Here is a 19,152-nt window from a genome sequence, read left to right on the forward strand (position 1 = left end):
CCAGTGCGCTGAGTGTGTACACTCATGAACGACAAATGCCTTCTCATTTTCAGAGGGAATTTATCTTTCAGAAGCAGTGTACCAGATTAAACTGCATCACAACAGCGCACATAAAGCAGAAAGCCATTACTTTCCAACAATTTGTCAGGCTGGTCGAATTCATTGACGTCATTCAAAGTAGAGCACAGTATTGGCAGGCCTGTCAATATATAGACTCACTAGTGTTTCCCGGGATGTAGGCTAATTCCAATTGGACATCATCGCCTTCTGATGCGTCATTGGTAACTGGTTCACAATGATGACTGAAAATGTGGGTAGATATCACCTCCACTGGCGAATGGTGTGCTATACTAGCATATCTGGGGCGACATAGCTCAGGAGGTAAGAGCGGTTGTCTGGCAGTCGGAGAGCTGCCGGTTCGATCCCCCCACCCTGGGAGTGTCGAAGTGTCCCTGAGCAGGACACCTAACCCCTAATTGCTCCCAACGAGCTGATTGGTACCTTGCATGGCAGCCTTTTGCTGTTGGCGTGTGAGTGTGTGTGTGAATGGGTGAATGAGAGGCATCAGCGCTTTGGATATATAAATATAATAGAAAAAAGCGCTATATAAATGCAGTCAAATTTACCATCTTTTTGTATTTAGCTAACTCGATAAGATACAAATAACTCGATAAGATATCGTCAAATACAGATAGTATTTGACGTTACCTAGAAGAGTGCAGTAGTTTGTGCTCAGAATTAGGAAATCTGCTTCTCCTGAGAAGTCTAGATTTCTAATGCCATCCCAAGCACAAATGGAGAGCGGGGAGAGAATCTGGGAGACCCATCTACGTATTCAAATTTCGTCCCTTCCACAGGAACAAAAGAAGTGCAGATATCCAAGAAAAATAGATGGATCTCCCCCCCAATTATCCAATTTAAAATCCTTTCATTTATAGACAGCAAGGCTGAAGGAAACGCCAACCGCCTGCAGAGTAAACTAAGGGTACATCCAAACACAGCAGGGCGTTCGTTAATTACAGGAGGCCCACTTCTCGTCTGTTTCTGCCTCTACAGTGCCGGTTTGCCCCAGATGCCCCAGCTACAGTCACACAGCCCTGCAAGCATACATGCTGGGGCAATTCAGCATGGCACCATCTCGCCACAGCCTCGCCTCCACCTCTCTCTCCACAAGGAAAACCCATGAGGTCAGAGACAGAGGAGAGATAAGAGAGATACTGAGGAAAAGGAAGGGAAGAGGAAGAGAAGGGGAGAATAAAGAAAGAGAAAGACAGTTCAAAGGAAGAAGGGAGTAAGACAGAAACGGAGAGGGTGTGAAATTTGGGGCAGGCTTCACAGCGGGAAACACTCGGAGTCCTCCTGAAACCCCCAAAGAGTTTGCGGATCTGGGACACCCTTCAAATGAAGTCTGACACAACACAGGGAGGACATCCTGAAGTGATACGCTCTTATAAACTCAACCCCTTTGATGCTCAGATCAAATCCCCATTTTTCACAGTTTTTTTTTCAGAACCGTGACACCATTGGAAAACTTCTTTCACCATCGGGCTTGCACACCTGGGCCTCCCTTTGAGTTATAAAAGCTAAACAGTTTTAAAAATCACATGCAAAAGTGGGAAAAGTTCTGGAAACAGGCTATTCTAAATGTTTTACACTGAGCGCCTCCATATGTTCTTATCAGGGCATCCAAGGCCTCAGAACATCAGACACCACATAGAGCGTTGCTCTTGATAAAGAGAATAAATCATGTTTAGTCCCAAATGTGTTACTGATCAAGGCTAGTTATTTAATTTTTTAATTCCAATGAATCATCTTGCTGAAATGTAACATCTCCATCAAGTATTTGCTCGAATTTCACGAGCTACAATTTTAGAAACAATGCTAATGATTGCTGTGCAGACGTGAACTGAAACAGAATTCATTTGCTGCCGTTCTGGAACTGAATACAGGCAGCATCCCATTTCCTGCTCAATAGATTCAATGAGTCAGCTGTTGTACCTCGCAGCCAACTGAAGCAGAACAGCCACAATTAGGCCAATACAAACACTAAAATTACAGTGCGGCAGCCGGGCTAAAGTAGCTATTAATTAGACCACTTCTGCCATTTTGTTACATGTATCTACCAGTTCAACACATTTTCACAAGTGTAAGCAGCTGTATGATAAACAAACAAGCTCACAAAAACCTCTCGTTTTGAAAAAGCACAAAGTGCATCTATTGATAACGGTGCAAACATCACACTGGTACATCAATCACCTTCATAACCTGCAGACTCACAGAGGCATCCGGAAGCACTATGGGTACACTAGAGGCAGGTGTTGCACAGAATGATTACTGAGAAATGCAAGAGACCAACACCCAAATGGCTCCAGTCCCAGCCATACTGAAGTATTGTAAAGCCTTTACAATGATGAGCATTTCAAATTTACCATCACTACATACATATGGCTTTGCAGATGCTCAACAAGTCATGTTGCAAAGTGCCAATGCTTAGCGATCACAGTGATAGGTTTCATGATGTATCCACCATTAAACATTTTTCAAACTCTCCACTCAAGTTCCAAATGTCTTGGCAGTTGTTCTAGAGCAGCCCAAGCCTGCCTTATCGGTGTGAGAAATGTTTCTCTTCTGAGACAAATCGAGGCATTAGATGTACGGTAAGGATGTGACTCTGAGGTGAGTTAACCACATACAAATTCACAGATTCCACTCTGATGCAAACCCATCTTCCGCTGTGGCCTGAAGACACATCTCTTCATCTCCACCGCCACGCTGTATATTTCACACTAAATCCCCCCCCCCCTTTTTTTCATGACATTGTTACATGTTGCCCCATCCCAGCACTTTTTGGTAATTTGTATTTGTCCTAATACTGTAGCTTATTCTTCTGCCTAGTTGGCTTTGCAGAGGTTAGGTCTGAATAGTGTTCACTGTGTGAACTAAACTGTGTTTTTGGCTAGAAATAGCTGTACAAAATAAGTATTGTATCTTACTGAACCTGTGTTTAGTAGTTGTCTATGACCATGAAGTGCACTTTTTGTACGTCGCTTTGGATAAAAGCATCTGCCAAATAAATGTAATGTAGCCTAATGCAAACAAAAACTGCAAAGCTAAAAACAGACTCTGTGACCCCCTACACAGGGCCAAACCCATGAAGGGTGGGGTGAGCCAAGTCAGGGAAGCCCAACCCTGTTCCTGTTGATCTACTGTCCTGTAGGTTTTCAACCCTAATTTGGCACACCTGATTCTAACCATTCACAGCACAGGGAGATCTCTGGCTGTTGACTGAGGGTGCATCAAGTCAAGGTCAACCAACAGGATGGTAGATCTCCAAAAACAGGGTTGGGCAGCCCTGCTCCAAGTCACAGGTTCCCGTGCCATGGACGTTAGTCAGCAATGAGGCACGGCTCACATGAGTCACCAACCCCAGTGAGGTCAGACTCGGCACAAAAGCGTTCATCCAAAGCATGACTCGAGCCCCGGACGAGATTCGTCACACAGCTAACGTGTTTCCCCAGGTCTGAGGGCCAAACGAGCAACAGATGCAACCATTAAACCAGCGCGAGTGACTGCTCAGCGGCTGGGGACTTCAAGAAAAGCCAAAGATCGGCCCCTTTGCTAAACTGTGAATAATGCTTTCATTGTCAGTCTCCTATGCTCCAAATAAACAATTTGTCAGTTTAACAAAGTTGCTGCAGAAGAGAAATGCAGAACAAAGCTTTCTGAGGACAAAGGTTATGGCCGGCTACTTACAATTCAAGACAGAGGCAAAGAGAACACTCAATAATACCACAGCATTCACACTTGAGCTGCACATTACAGCAGTGGTTTTCAACCCTGGTCCTGGGGGCACACTGTGTATGCTGGTTTTCGTTACAACAACAATTGCAATCTCAGAATTTTAACAAGCAATTATTTTTCCTTAATTAGGTGCTTCTCATGTCAGAGGGATTATTTGCCCACTTGTGTCAGAAATAGCTATGCATGCCATAAAGAATAAAAGTCCCATATTCACATTGTGCTATATTGCAGACGATTACGTTCAGAGGTTAAAAAAACTTTTTAACTAATCAAAATAAAGACTGAGGCAAATCAACAGGTTCCTAATTGGGGAAAGTGTGGACACCTGGCCACTAAATCTAATAATTTGATAGATAAGGAAGAATTCAAAAACAAAGAAAATGTTAACGAGTCAAACCTGTATTGTGCTAATTAGTTTAAGGGAAATATTATGCACTTAAAGCACTTAAACACATGTGTTCAGCAACCTAATTAGGAGCCTATTAATTCCCCTTGTTAATTTGATCTGTTAAAAATGTTACCTCTTTTCAAGTGATTGTTTGCAATCACTTTAAAAGCAACACAAGAACACAATGAGATTTTATTCTTCATGCCATGCATTGCAATTCCAGACATAATGTGGCTTAAGAGGGTAAATAATTCCTTTTAACATGAAAAACACCTAATTAAGAAAAATTAACAGCTTGTTAAAATTCTGAGATTGCAATTGTGGTTGGAACGAAAACCAGCATACACAGTGTGCCCCCAGGACCAGGGTTGAAAACCACTGCATTACAGGCATTTAGCAGACGCTCTTATCCAGAGCGACATAGCATTTACATTGTATCCATTTATACTGCTGGATAGATGGACGGACTGGGACACCGGCAGTGTCCTACCCGGGAATCAAACTTGTGACCTTCAGGTTACAAGTCCAATTCCTTACCCATCATGCTACACTGCCGCCGTAGCATGACCCACTCAGTGTGGGAGTGTGGATGCAGTCTGAAAATGATTGTTTTTCCCTTAGACAAACTTTGACTTGCCTGAGCTGATTATAAGGGCGATAGAATCCCTAGACAGCATCAGAAATCAGAGCGCATCTGTAGCTGAGAACAAGAGTGTAATCTGCTTGGACTCAAATCTTAATCCCACCTATTTTTCTCACTTTTTTTGCTCCAGATGCAGATGAAATTCTAGGTCAAAGTGATATGAACAGGTGCACTGGAACTGTGATAGTACCAGTAATAATGATGTGATGTAAATAATGCAAACCGCATCTATCAGGATCCAGAGGCAGATTATTTTCAAACTGATCACACAAGTTAATTTTGAACAGAATGATCTCATTCTGTTGCTTTAGATGCTTTGGTCAGATAGTAGGCCTAGTAGTTAATAATAATAATAATAATAATATATTGTAATTATTATAATTAAGAGTTTTCACTTTATAAATGAATGTAAAACACCCACACACACCATCAGTGGTTTAACTCATGTCAGTGTGCGCTTCATGACCAAGCTTAATGCTTTATTTCAAAATGACAGGAATTACAAAATTGTTTCACTTCGCTAGGGGAACAGCACTGTCTGTCACTATAAAAAAAACGGCTAGGCAAGCTCGTGAATAGTGCCAGCTGAGTTGACACAGCAACATTAATTCAAATGCAGAAGAGTAATTTCCCCAAAGAAAACATTAAACGCTGCTCTACAACAGCGTATTGGTAAAACCTGTCCATAAAGGACAAGAAAGCATCGGGGAATATCGTCGTCCTGAGTATTTTCCTGTAATGTATTTAAGGCTCTTCTGTCAGGATTCAGGTATATTCACAGCTTTAGGTGTCACGTATAAGTTAAATGACTGAATAATCAGTCGCATATGTACGCTATAGAAATAGGGCTTTAGACCGATTCTGCTTCACAGGAGACAGTTTGTTTCTGTTTTTTTTTTAAACACATACTTAAATTTGAGGAGGGGGGGGGGCGGGGCGTTCCAAAAAAAACTTACTCTTCCAAGGGTTAAATTCTACAAACAAAATGTAAACCACCAGGCTGTCAGCGCAGGAAAAGATGAGCTATATTGTAAGGCTACTTGCACGTAGGCTATAAACGCCCGCTCTGGCTAAATCATAATTTCTCTCAATGCAATCGATCCACTGAGGGGGAACTTAGCGAACGAAAATTGCAATAGAAAATGGATTCTCCAAGGCCTTTTAAGGAAAGCGTTAATGGCTCAATTAACAGAAACAAATGCCTCGCTAACATCGCGGTAATTGCAACTAATAACTCGCACGACGCCTTTAGCCGTAATTGTGCGAAATGCAGCGTTCTATGAGACAGCGATGATCATTAGCCTACTCAACGACACTTACGTTTGATATCAGAAATTACAAAATGTTAGAAAAAGCGGTTTTCAAAGCTAGACGATATCATTATTAACAACATTGTGTGAATATTGCCATCTCCACATTGGAGTAGCTATCAAGATATAGTTTTGGCGATGGTTCTGATCTGACCCTTTAGGCTAAAATGAGCCAAATTCGGTGAAACGACGGTTGTATTTTAGCAAACGCAGATAATTCAATATAATTGCAACAAGACTTAATAATAAAGACACACCCTCTCTGGTTACACCAGCCAAACTAATCATGAACCATTGCAATGAATGGGGACAACAAATCTGTTCGATACCACAACAAGAATAATCAGCTGTCAGCTGAAATAATACACAGAACACAGCCTAGAACGGTAAAATTAAATCCCTTTCATGAATGTGGTCAGTTATCATTTTTTTTGTTTTCAGATCCCTAATTTCAGTAGCACTCCACATTTCCTGTATTCAGTTTACACTGGCACGAAAAATATCTCGCGAAATCGTGAAAATGAATCATTCCACACATTCAGTAATATTTCTCTCACCTGAACATAATTGTTTTCGCAGTAATCCGCTACCCTCGTCAGATTCTGGTAGCTCTCTACAAGGGCTCTTTTGCCGGCTGGAATTTCTTCCTCTAACAACATTTGCAGCTCTGCCATCTTGCATCTCTCTGCATTTCTTTTTTTCTCCCTTTGATTGAAACCACAAGCTCTGCCCCGAAACGGAGCTCCTTCGCCTGGTATTGTGGGATTCCTGGCCTCGCTTTCATTGTAAACGTTCACCGATTGGGTTCCCAGAACTCATCGGATTCTCAAGCGCACTCGCGGATTATTGGTTTATACACCTCCCTTCAACCGTGTCCACCAATAATAAACAACAGCGCACTTCTGCACGAGAATAAATGCAACTCATCCTGGGAAAACGCAGGATGGGAAGTGTAGTTTTCATTGTATCAACGGCAGGGTCGTTGCGGAATTGAAACATTCTTGCCTTAATCCAGCTACAATGTTGCAGGAGTCTGTTGTCTATTTAAGTTGGTTTTATCATCAAGTGTCACTTGGACAAATGTACGTTATATTTTCCAAACAACACGCTACCAGTTTATTTTGAATTTCATGGTGTTATTTGTACGATCTTTTCAGGTCATTTTCTCCTAGAGTAAAGCTAGGATATTTTGTACTACGATTCCCACAAGTAACCGCTCTCTGATGCGCATTATGGATATTGTAGGAACTTTCTTTGCGGTTGTCTCAAAGCAAGATCAAGATGTAGTTTAATAAAAACTACAATTCCCTAGAAATATCAGATGTGATAGAATCATATGGTTCCTGTTTGGAATGTATTTGAGAGGTCGCCGTATTTCCAACAGATAGGTTATAAATGGTGAGACCCTAAAATATTATTGGGTACAGGTTATCATAAATTCAATACGTTATGTAGATTTTAATCATCGTCGTATTTTTATTTGATGTCTTTGTTTCATTCCGTTGTTAGTATCTGTGGTTAAAGTAGCCAGGGCTACGAATGGTTTGTTAGATACTTGGATAGCTTTCACATGCTAACCACTATTTATGTCTGCATACAAAGGTTAATATTTAATGGCAGTTAGAAAGCTTCACTGAGATTTAGCTTACCATTGGTGTTACAACCTAGAGTGTATGTTTACTAAAATGATTCTTATTTTTTCAGCACAATAACAGGGTGTCGGACATATAACTTGCTAGCTGTCGTTAGCTAACCTAATAAATTACATTGATACAGTTTATGCTGTTGGCAAAAACAATAATCGTTTTCATGTTTAGGTCAAGACATTTGCAGCCGACACTTAACATTGTGTGTCACTATGGCGGAAGAAAAACCAATCTACGAGATCAGGTTTGACGCGGCAGTAAAAGTAATCCAGAGTTTGCCCCGTAATGGTGAGGATCCGCATGTTGCAAACATTCAGTCCGCTGTTACATTGTGAATTCTAAAGTGTAAATAATTGCTCGTGGATATAAACATTTAAAGAAGTTGATTTGGTGTGTTATTTTGCGGATTTTCAGTAAAAATTCGATTAACTTTTCTGCCATAATTACGGTAGACCCATTCCATTTGCAGGCTACACATCCATTTGTTTTTTTGTTTTTTCTAATTTGGGGTAAAAATGGATTAAGCCCATATATTCAAGCTACTTATTTAACTTCGTTTTTGTCGCTTATAAGGAAGCTCTTTATAATGAACTCGTTGCCCCTATGTTTCTCTAATTGTCTGATTTTAGAAAACAGACGTCATGACATATTTGCCTGCATAACCTACTTTGAAGCTTTAGTTCTGGATCAGGGCTTTTGCTTTAACTAATTTGGCTAACTTTAAAAAGGTTTATTTTGAGTGCATTTGCATATCTCCGTACGTGTTTACATGCAAGAACATGTTAAGTACGATATTTTTTGATGGATTGAAGAAACATGAATTTAGAACACACTGCCATCCTTGGACAAGCAAGCTATTTAACTGCATGTCATAATCAATTGCTTTTGACTCTTGCACCTCTAGTAACAATCCTTAATTGTTTTGGTGCCATTGTAGGCCCCTTTCAACCATCAAATGAGATGATGCTGAAATTCTACAGTTACTATAAGCAGGCTACACAAGGGCCATGCACAACTCCTAGACCTGGCTTCTGGGATCCTGTGGGCAAAGTTAAATGGTAAAGTATGGGTAAAGGGCATGTTACACAGCAATACTGTGTGACAGCTGCAGATGGCATCACTTTTAACACTCGATTATGCGATTAAAGTGAATGTTTTTTTGTTTTATGATTTTTTTTCCTTGTGTTATTGCTGGGAAAAACACTTCATCCAGTGGTATTCAGGTGTAATGGTGTATGACAGAGATACTAAAATCTGTCTCTCAAGGTCAGTAGGACTGCAGGTTTTCTCTTCTGCTTGACAGTCCAATACTGTCTCTGATTGGCCAGAGATTACACTCTACTGGTGGTTAGGTTTAACTCAGTCCCTGATCAGAGAGGATGAATGATACGCAGCAGTACCCCTGGTGTATGACATGCATGGTACTCGTACCCTACCAGGATCTACCACCATAACCATTTCTATTCTCAGTTTGGCAATGACGTGGTCTAGAGAATTGCAACCAACTTAACTGCAGTGAATCACAAGATGATTAGTGTGTGGCAAGGTCTCCCCAGTGCCTTTCTGGTGTGTCTCTTTAGAAAAAAATGACAAGAAAATGTTTCATTTATTCATTCTCAGGGGCTTCTCTGCTTTCTCTTCCATGGTAACTGCTGTTCTGTTCTGCTATCGGGGTGATGGCTGGCCTGTTCCTTTTGTGAAATTTACAACACTGGAACAGTGTTCCTTCCTAAAGTTGACTTGTGCCAATTTCCTTGCTTCAGCGTATTTTTGTCACAGTAACCTCCACTAGTGACACTAAATGCTGTCAAAGCAGCCATTGGGCCAGCATGTCTCTTTGGTTTTGAAGTCCATAACCTTGCGTTTGTCTGTTTACTTTGAAAGTGCTATGCTGTCCAGAGCTGCAGTGCCATCTTTGAGCACCATTTGCAGAGGCACAAGAAAATGTGATTAAAGATTTGTAAAAAAAATAAATAAATAAATTTAAAAAAATAATAAAAATTCATTTGAAGAAAAAAAAAAAGATAAATTATTAAGATCATCTCACATTGTGTTAGTTGTGCCTCCGTAAAGGTCTTTACAGGAGCTGGTCATTCAATCTTCTGTTCTGTGACCAGTCACAGGGGAAACTGCAAATTTGAAATAAAGGCAAAATGTGTGACGCATGTTGTTCTGCGTTCTTAAGGGATGCTTGGAATTCTCTGGGAGACATGTCAAAGGAGAAGGCAATGATTGCGTATGTTGATGAAATGAAGCTGGTAAGCTGCCCATGGTTTTGATTCTGAAAAAAAAAAAAACTTGCATATAACTATGTAACTACTACATATAACATTATTATTTTTTTTTTTTTTGGGGGCGGGGGGGGGGGGGGGTAATGTGTTAACTGGCCTCCACACCAAAAAAAAAAACTGCATTTCTGCATTTTTATAGATTCTGGAAACCATCCCAGTGACGGAGCAAGTAATGGAGCTGCTGGGCGTTCTGGGACCGTTCTACGACGTGGTGGAGAACAGAGTGGAGGAGATTAAGGAAGCCTGTGAGGAGCCTGACCAGACCAGCGGTACGTGCTCACGCGTTACTTACCCAAATGCTGTGAGCGGGCCTTGGGCTACCTCACAGGTCTGTTTTCACTCAGAGCGGCAGTGCAGACTGTGGGGTGGGCAGTGAGGGTGGGTGAGGCTACGGCTAACCAGGCTTCTGGAGCTACCATTGACCGCTGGATGCAGTCACACAACAAAACACTGCGATTCATTCTAATCAATGAGTGGTGACACACGATAGCTCCACCCCTTTAAATGAAAAAAAGAATAAGTTTGGCCTAGTTGTGTAGTGTTACAGTCCAGTGCAGAAGTAACCAAGGAAACTTGGCAGAACAAATTGTGTCATGCCACTACTGATTCCCATTTTAGGGCTAAGGATGCCTCGCTGTCCCATCAAAAGTAGAAAACACCCTTCAGGACAGTTGTTTTGTGATTACCTGCCGGGTCTCCACTTGGTTAATTTGGGAAAGCTTAGCAAAGCTTTGTGAAGAAATGAATGCTCTTTATTTGTGTAACTGGAAAAGGAGAGGACCCTGGCTAACTTTTATAATCCTCTCTCGGCTCTATGCAGTCAGTGTCAGTAGTTAATGTATCACATTAATATATACCTTATATATAAGTTTTTTCATTGTGTTCATTGTTTGGTGACATTCCTTTCTGCCTGAATAAAGTAGGTCAGTCACTTCATTCTTTCAATTTACGCAATGCTGGGAAACATACTGGTTTGTTACTTTTAAATGGCTGATTAGGAAAATGAAGTTTAGAAACTACGTGTGGAAAATATACAGAGCATTTCCAGATGTTCCTGTTTCCCCTGCATTTGTGCTGTTGTGGTTAATGGAGTTGGTGTTTGTTGCTGCTTTTGGTTGCTGGTCTGTGGTGCTGTAGTTTGGGTGATGGATCAGAGCACTACCTGATCTATCCGTTACATAAATGTAGCGGATTCTGCAGGGTAGAATAAAAGTTGTGAGTTCTGTGGCAATGCGGTGATGGGCATTTACAGGAAAACACAGGGACGAATATGACTGGTTTCCTGTTGTTCAGGCTTTGGAAATGCCATAACACCACCATCAAAGAATGGCCCCAAAAACATTGAAAGCGATGGAAAGGCGAAGGACAGCGAGGACGTCAGCAACGCGAGTGTTGATTCCGGGGGCAGCGAAGAGGAGGAGGAGAAGGAGGATGATGATGAGGAGGATGATGATGATAAAGAAATGGAGGAAGGTACAAAGCCAGGAAACAAACTCAAAATGAGTACCAGGGAGGAGGGACGAGAATGCCAGGGTGACGGTGTAGCATAGTGGTTAGGGGCCTGGGCGTTTAACACAGAGGCTGGCATTTTGTAGGTTGCAGGTTTGATTCCCAGTCGGGGCACTACCATTGTACCCTTGAGCTAGGTCCTTAACCTCAATTGCTTCAGTTAAATACCCAGCTGTGTACATGGATTGTTTGGAAATAATTTAAGCTGTTCTGCATAAGAGCATTTGCAAAATACCAGAAATAAGTTTTAAAGAAAGGAAAAGTTCCTTTGATTGAGTGTTCAGTTGTCACTTGATGGGCTGTTTTTTGGGTTGTAACACAGAAGCCTTCTCCTCCCATTCCTCCAGAAAATGAGATTTTGACGGAGAGGCTCAAGGTTGAGGAGTCGATGGTGAAGTCCCAGGTTGTGCTGTCCAATGGGAACGTGGAGCACAGCGTGTCGTCACTGACCAACGGCACGCACAGCTCCCTGAGCAGCGACTTCACGGAGGACGACCTGCAGTGCATTCTGGAACCCGCGGTCCAGCTCTGCGATACCAATGGCCCGCTCAGCGGTAACGGCAAAGGGTGTAGCGCTGCGGAGTGTGTGCTCCTGCTGCTGCTGAGTTCATAAAAGCCCCAGTTTAGTGTCTCTGCATGCTGCCCATAAGCCATAATAGTATTACTATGCAGAATTTTAAAACTCTTATGTCACTCTTAATAACTAGAATAAGACGTCGGTTTCCATTATTAAGTTTGATATGTTATGTGGTGATATTGTTGTAAGGTTTCATATGTCTGAACAGTTTAATTTGGGACTTGAACATTTGGCACTGTATAATCTTTCCCCCCACCCTTACTGTGTACAACTTAATCTTCTCCTAATTAAGATGAGGCCTTCCGAGCATAATAATAAGAATTGGCTGAAATGGGTTTTCTTCAGCTCTTAGACATGTGATTAGATAAGCGGCTTGGCCCTGAATTCTCTTTGAAAGCCGTTCTGTTCAGTGTCGCAGTACAATGACCTGCAGTCAGCAAGGCCGGCTCCTGACCAAATGGCCTTGGTGGAAAAAATCCAGCAGGCCACTGCCAGCTGCTAAAGCTCTTCCCTGATTGGTCCGTTCTCTTCCTGGTTCTGTGCACAGATCACAGTGAGGAGGTGACTGGTCTGCTGCAGCTTGCCAGCGATTCGGATGGGGAGGTGTACTGCGACTCCATGGAGCAGTTTGGGCTGGAGGAGGTAAGGGACCATAGAGTGGAAAGCACCGTCTCCACCCCTCTTCAGGTGCACTGACTCTGCCCCCTTGCTCTTGTTGGTCTGCAGCACTGAAGGGTTGTTGCCATGCTGCTGAGCACTGCATTTGTCGGTCAGGTGACCTCAGGATTCACACTGATAATTGATCCAGGGAAATGGTTTGGCTCCAGTGTTAATGCATCAGAGTCTGCTCTGTATAATTAAGCCTAGGAAGGTGGACCTGCCCAGATCACACCGGCCATTTGGTGTCTCCAATAAGTACGGGTATTATTGACTTGTCTCATAACAGGCAGTGGATACTCTTTTGATTGGATAGGATGGCCTTTGTACTTGACTTGCGGAAAGCATTATGTGTGAATAAATAATTGTTACGATAATCTACTAGTGCAAACATATCAGGTCACAGTGGCACTATGCTGATCCAGAAGCCTGCAGATTGCATCAGTCCATGGTTCCAACTCTGTGTTCAGTCTTGGCCAACCCAGGTCACATGATCTGCATGTTGCATCTTCTGTACTGAAGCCTGTACGGCTCATATAGTTGCTTTGTGAGTACACTGTCATTTTTTGTCTCCCTCAGGGCTCTGTGGTACTCGTTAACCACTCTCTGGAGACGGGCGAGGTGACCCACCCATCCTCAGTGGCGCAGGGGATTCCGGGAGAGGCGTGCAGGACGGACGATCCCCAGGGGGGAGACGGCGGCGTCCAGGACGGCGGTGAAGACTGGGCGTCTGGCGGACCCACGGCCCAGAGGGGGAGACTGAGCACAGGCGAACACAACACCTCCTTGGTCAGGAGAGGAAGGGGTACGGCCCAAATCCTTTTGCATTTGAGCTCTGTTCTCTAACTGTTCTCCATGCAGGTCTCTGACTCTGAATTTGCAAGTGAAATGGCAGGCTTTGTTTGGGCTTCGGAGGAAACTATGTGATATGATCGTATCCACAGTATCACTGTGATAGAGTGCTGCTTCTCCTGGGAATGGCTTCAGTTCCCAGCACATGCTGTTAAAGTCCATTTCAGCCTGGAAAACAGTCAATTTCATTTGCTGGAAAAGGTGCCCCAGAGCACCTCCTTATTAACCCTGCGATTACCACGCCTGACTGCAAACGGCCTTTGTAGGCGTTGTAGTTAACCTGTTGGTGCTGTCCTCCAGGTTCCAGGCTGTCTGGGTCGGGCTCTGGCGTGGGGCCCCCGGTCAGCCTGCTGGGCGGAGGGGGTGACGGAGAGCGCCGGGGGTCGGAGGGCGGGGTCGAGGGCACCCTGAACGAGCAGATCGCCACGGCGCTGGCGCGGCTGCAGGAGGACATGCAGAGCGTGCTGCAGAGGCTGCAGACGCTGGAAGCTCTGACTGCATCGCAGGTCTGCGTAGCCACAGAACCTGTGTGTGTGCGTGTGTGTGCGTGTGTGTGTGTGTGTTTGCAAGCATGTGTGTGCATATGTGCGTGTGCGCCCGTGAGATGTTAACCATAAGTCATAAGTCAATGGATAGATCTCAGTTTTCTGTTTCACCTGAATTCAACAAATGTAATACTATGTACTATAAAGGGTTGCTTTCATTTGATGAATATTTCCTTTTTTTGTTTTTAGACGAGGTCGTTATCTCTGCAGCAGAATTATGCGCCGCTTCCAGTTACCAAGGTAAGGGCTTTCACTTCCTCTTCCACTCCAGGCACAATTGGCCTCTTCCCTTCCTCTCCTCTGCGGAGAGGAAGGGAAGGGTTTCATTTAGTATGGTTTTCCCCCACGTTACAGAATAGGAACAGGTCCTGTGGTGAATGGCACCCCTGTAATCTGCCTGTGCTAGCTGCACATGAAGCATCTTCTCTCCTGGACCCCAATATGTACACTTGCCTAGAGTCCTGTCTTCTGTGGACCGTTAAACTTAACAGCCACAGGTGCTTTAGGCCAGCAGCTTCCTAAATTCTTCAGCCTGTGGACCGCCAAGTCCCAGGGACCGTCACACATTGTGCAGTCAACAACCTTGTGCATTTCATTATGACTTACTGTTATTGCTGGGGACCGGCGCTGGTCCACAGACCAGTATTTGGGAACCATGGCTTTGGGTCATTCCTGCATGGTCTTAGCACATGGAAATTCGGTTTGCCCTTTTGTACTGTTCTGGAATCTGGCATGACAAAAGTCTAACAAAGTTTTTTTTTTTTAAACAAACAAAAAAAAAAAAGAAAAAAACAGTAAGAGTGCGGGGCACATCGCCCCACTGGGGACTAGTGTTTCAGTTTCAGCGGCTCGGGAGGTTGGCGTGACAGGCCGAGCCGCTGCTGCTGTGCTCTTGAGTGCTTAACAGAAACTGCTTCAGTGAGTCTCCAGCCATAAACATGTCAGAACTGTATAAGATGCTTTACTAAAAGTCTCTGTAAATCTGCTGGGCGGTATAATGGCTAGGGAACTGGGCTCGTAACTCTGAAAGACTGTTTGGGAGCGCTGGCGTCTCGGTGACGGGTTCAGTCGCTCTCGTGTGCGTCAGGCGTCATGCTTCGCTGCCCGCGTCTGTTCCAGAAGCCGCCCTGGTGGCCTTTCGATGTCCCCCCTGGCGCAGTGGCCTTCGCCGTGGTTTGGCCCTTCGTGGTGCACTGGCTGGTATGGCTCTACTTCCAGCGACGGAGAAGGTACTCGTCCCGCGCCGGTTAGAGGCGCGCTCGCTCAAAGGCTAAACGGCGCAGAAGCGCGCGCGCTGTTTGAGGAGGGTGCTGAAGTTTGCCATGGCGTTTTCCGAGTGAACTCGCATGCAAACGGTCTCTCTGTGCCAGGCTGCACACACAAAGCCACCCTGCTCCATCTGTAAAGAGACACCAGCTCTGTCTCCATTAAACTCGTCCAGTTCATTTTACTGACATGCAAGTATGTGTTGTTTTGATCAGTCGTGTCACGTGCTGTAGCGTTCTTCTGTGATGTGCTAATTTGTGGCATTGTCATTACAGGAAGATGAACTGAAAACCGGGTGTCCCTACCGTATGAGCCGCCAGTTCAACGAGAGGGTTTGATGTCTCTTGTTCTAACATGGGCATTACTGTACTGCACCTCTTTCGCATTTCTCTACTGTATCTCTATGCTTTTGCACTACAACGATGGCGCTACTAGTAAGTTGTACCTTATCAGCCTCTGCCAGTACCCAGTGTGGTATCAAAGAAAATTGTGAATGCAAGGTAAACTTATAATCATGCAAGCTCATTTTTTAACACTGACTGGTGATTCTGGTCATTATCACTTTGAGAAATGGGTAGCATTTAACCTGTGAAAGCCAGAAGTAGCTCTGTACGAATGAGGGGAGTGTGGTTTAATTGTAGTAAACCATTGTGCATCTCCCTAGATTTAAATTCCACCTGTACTTCCTTTGAGGCATGCAATTACCAGTTTGTATCCTACTCTGTAATGCTTTTTTCTACTGCAATGACAACCATGCACAATCCTCTTGAGTTGCGCTCATATTGCAGCTAAATTTATCATGATATATCTGCAGAATGTAGTTAATTTTTTATCGAGTTGCATTTTTTATCTAATTATTGTGTTGATTTAATATATTGTTGCTTATTATGACACAGGGATGGGGTTATACTGGTAAACTGCACTAAACCATAAGCTAGTCCTTTGAACAGGGTGTACTTAAAGTCAGAGGAAGGCTTGAAGATAAATCTGTGGTACTGTGGGAATGAAAGGAATGAGAGCTGAAGGTTAGATGGAAAAAATGGCAGCAGAATTCAGTGTCAGAGCATATGCTTGCTCTGAGATAAATATTCTTATCTGTGCACAATGCTCCTTTGGGCTTCAAGTAACAAAAGTATTTGTTTATTTTAAATTGTACAATTTCAGAGACTTAAAAATGAATGCCTGCTTAAATTGGTTATATACATGGAAGTATATTTGAGTTTGGTTAAATCTCAGCATCATAAAACTGAAGCTAGAAAGCCTTGTAGTGAATGTCAGCCATTTGCCAGCATTAGCATGGTCAGGCTTGGATAACCACTTCAAGATCAATGACAAGGGTAGATCCTTGCATTTGTAGTAGTAATTTGCAAAAAAAAATTAAATGCCAAAACAATTGTATAATTCCTTGAGAGAAACTTAAATAAATATGAATTATTTTCTTATCTGAAACAATTCATATGTCAGGATTTCCCTTTGTGAGAAGACTAAATGAAATCATTTTTCAGTGTCAGACAAAGCAGGAGGGGGAGGAATAATCAAATTTAAAGGCCAGTTAGAGCAATCAAGGAGTCCTTCTAGTTTTCTTGCATCCTATAGATCCTTTATAATGCTCCCATTTATAATCTATTCTACCCAGTGATTGTGGTAGTGACTGGGAAGAAAATGCTGCATTTCTCTCTTGTGCCTTGTTCCAATACAGTTAAGAGAGAGAGGGAGAGACATGTTTTCCTCTGTAGCTGCTGAATTGTTTTATAAAGAGGCTTTTGCTATGAGCTGGCTTGCAATGTAATTCTGCAAAAAATATTCATGGAAGGCTGACTCAAGTTTATTTAGATTAAATCACTTCTGAGAGTCCTCCTAAGGCCAAATTCGCCATAATTTAGTGATATTGGAAATCCTTTGATTTTTATAGAGTGGACTCTTCAGTGGGCTTAAACTGAACCAAATTACCATTTAGGAGCCTCCATACCAAGCCCTGAGAGTGACTCTCATCAGAAGTGTTTCTTCAAAGGGGCCCATCTAGGCACATGTCTACTGACAATTTGTCCATATGCAAACTACTACTACTACTACTACTACTACTACACAAGTTGGCTTAATCCAGTCAGAGATGAGAAACAATGGTAGATTGAAGAAGCCACCAAGCCTTTATTTAAAATTTTAAATCCCTGTGGGATCAACCCAAAAAGAATAAGCAGGGTCTGGGTCAACGTCCAGTTAACTGACTTTCTTTTCGGTGGTGTACAGTAGAGCCAATGCACTGCGGTCCACAAGGCCCAGAATGGCATTGATTTTTTAAGTTGCATTACTGTTTATGCTCATGTATACCTAAATCACTTGTCACATGACTGCTTATTCAGCTGAAGACTCAACCATAGTTAGAAATCCACACCTGTTTTGGGCCCTAAAAGATGGGAATTATCCAAGAATGTTGGTCAGTTTTATTCAGCATCATCCATGTTGTATTACATAGCTTTAAAAAAAGTATTCATAAAGCATTTTTGATTCTATAACAACGGGGCAGAATTGGAAAGCACCATTTGAACAGTAATCTGTAGTAAGACTGTCAAACGTATGAATTGTCTTTGTTATACTGTTTGAACTGATTTTAAGATTTATGGTTGCAATACTTTTTAAATGTATTTTTTTCCTAATTCTCTTTAGGTGTAAATTATGTTCAATAATGTTAATAGCTGTACAGATCAGATTATTTAAAAAGGAGGATAAAAGTGCAATATTTTAATTGCATTCTACTTTATTGACATAGAGTATAAAGACCTATATGCATTTAAACTGTAACAAGGCTGCATCGGCAATAGAACTAATTGTAGAGTTCTAGTCGCCTCTGACAATGCATACTGCGTTTCTTTGTAAATGAAACTAACCTGGTCCTCCTATCCTCTGCCTTCAACAGGCAGGTGTTTAGCATGACAATTAATACTGTCAAGGCATGAATAAAATTTTCATAAAACTTTTGGGCTCTTTCCTTTATTTGCTAAACCTGTTACATTTATAAAAAATTGTTACTGAAAATGTAATTTTTTGTGGTAGGTATACTTCTGTGTCCATGTAAGTATCTTAAGATGATCATGGATGGGTAAGGGTTAGTGATTCTCACACGTGGATGGGTTAGGGTTAGTGATGCGCACAAGTGGATTAGTTAGGGTTAGTGACGCACACGTGGATGGGATACATGGGTTACCCATAAAAATGTACAGTGTACACGATTTAAGTGTTATGACCTGAAGACTCGCTACTCTTTTCTCTTCTCAAACCAGACTGATACGAACACTGTTAAAAGTCCCCCCCAACCCCACCCTACGTTCTTTTTCTCAACTTCAAACGTTTTTTACAGAGGCAGGTTTGGCTTGTCAGTCAGCTGGCTGTTCTGTGGGACAGACCTGCAACATTCCTGGCTCCTACTGCCTAAAATTCCTCTGAGGGGACTGGAAGTTCCAATTCTCTCAGATGGAGTTTTTTTCTGGGTCACCATGCGACCTCATTTTTTGCAGACAATGGCTCTGAAATAGAATGTAGTGCCTGTACTCTCATGTTCAGCCATGGGATTTTGTTCAAGTTCTAATCATTTGATAACTGTACAGTCTTGTTTATTTCAATAGCATAAAACAAGCAATGTGTTTGGCTTGCAATTTCCTAGTCATTAATT

General features: G+C 42.6%; 2 protein-coding genes across 14 annotated transcripts in view; one reads left to right on the plus strand and one right to left on the minus strand.

The window, feature by feature from the left end:
- LOC135260885 (abl interactor 1) overlaps positions 1-6,929 on the minus strand; it is a 46,313-nt gene extending 39,384 nt beyond the window's left edge. For 3 of the 10 annotated variants that reach the window (XM_064346584.1, XM_064346583.1, XM_064346579.1), the window contains exon 1: positions 6,700-6,927. In XM_064346584.1, the coding sequence (XP_064202654.1) occupies positions 6,700-6,816 (117 nt within the window). In that variant the 5' untranslated portion in view covers positions 6,817-6,927. Of the gene's footprint in view, positions 1-3,753; positions 3,885-6,699 lie in introns of those variants that run through there. The other 7 variants (XM_064346576.1, XM_064346577.1, XM_064346578.1 and 4 more) reach the window with 7 other exon arrangements.
- Positions 6,930-7,399: 470 nt separating this feature from the next.
- LOC135260884 (acyl-CoA-binding domain-containing protein 5A-like) lies at positions 7,400-18,456 on the plus strand. 4 transcript variants are annotated; one of them, XM_064346573.1, is made up of 13 exons: positions 7,400-7,540; positions 7,960-8,076; positions 8,726-8,846; positions 9,974-10,046; positions 10,219-10,348; positions 11,373-11,552; positions 11,936-12,142; positions 12,713-12,807; positions 13,402-13,627; positions 13,975-14,180; positions 14,409-14,459; positions 15,339-15,448; positions 15,761-18,456. In XM_064346573.1, the coding sequence occupies exons 2-13, from the start codon at positions 8,001-8,003 to the stop codon at positions 15,771-15,773; spliced, it is 1,488 nt and encodes a 495-aa protein (XP_064202643.1). In that variant the 5' UTR covers positions 7,400-7,540; positions 7,960-8,000; the 3' UTR covers positions 15,774-18,456. The 4 variants fall into 4 exon arrangements, with proteins under 4 accessions (XP_064202643.1, XP_064202645.1, XP_064202642.1 ...); XM_064346572.1 differs by lacking the exon at positions 7,400-7,540 and adding an exon at positions 7,580-7,744; XM_064346574.1 differs by lacking the exon at positions 7,400-7,540 and adding an exon at positions 7,791-7,813.
- The last annotated feature ends 696 nt before the right edge of the window (positions 18,457-19,152 follow it).

This window comes from Anguilla rostrata, chromosome 8, assembly GCF_018555375.3.
Source record: "Anguilla rostrata isolate EN2019 chromosome 8, ASM1855537v3, whole genome shotgun sequence".
Classification (NCBI taxonomy): domain Eukaryota; kingdom Metazoa; phylum Chordata; class Actinopteri; order Anguilliformes; family Anguillidae; genus Anguilla; species Anguilla rostrata.

Coding starts and splice junctions, on each gene's coding strand:
- LOC135260884 (XM_064346572.1), top strand. Junction 14,181..14,408: donor AAGCTCTGACTGCATCGCAG/GTCTGCGTAGCC, acceptor TTTTGTTTTTAG/ACGAGGTCGTTATCTCTGCA. Junction 14,460..15,338: donor CGCCGCTTCCAGTTACCAAG/GTAAGGGCTTTC, acceptor CGTCTGTTCCAG/AAGCCGCCCTGGTGGCCTTT.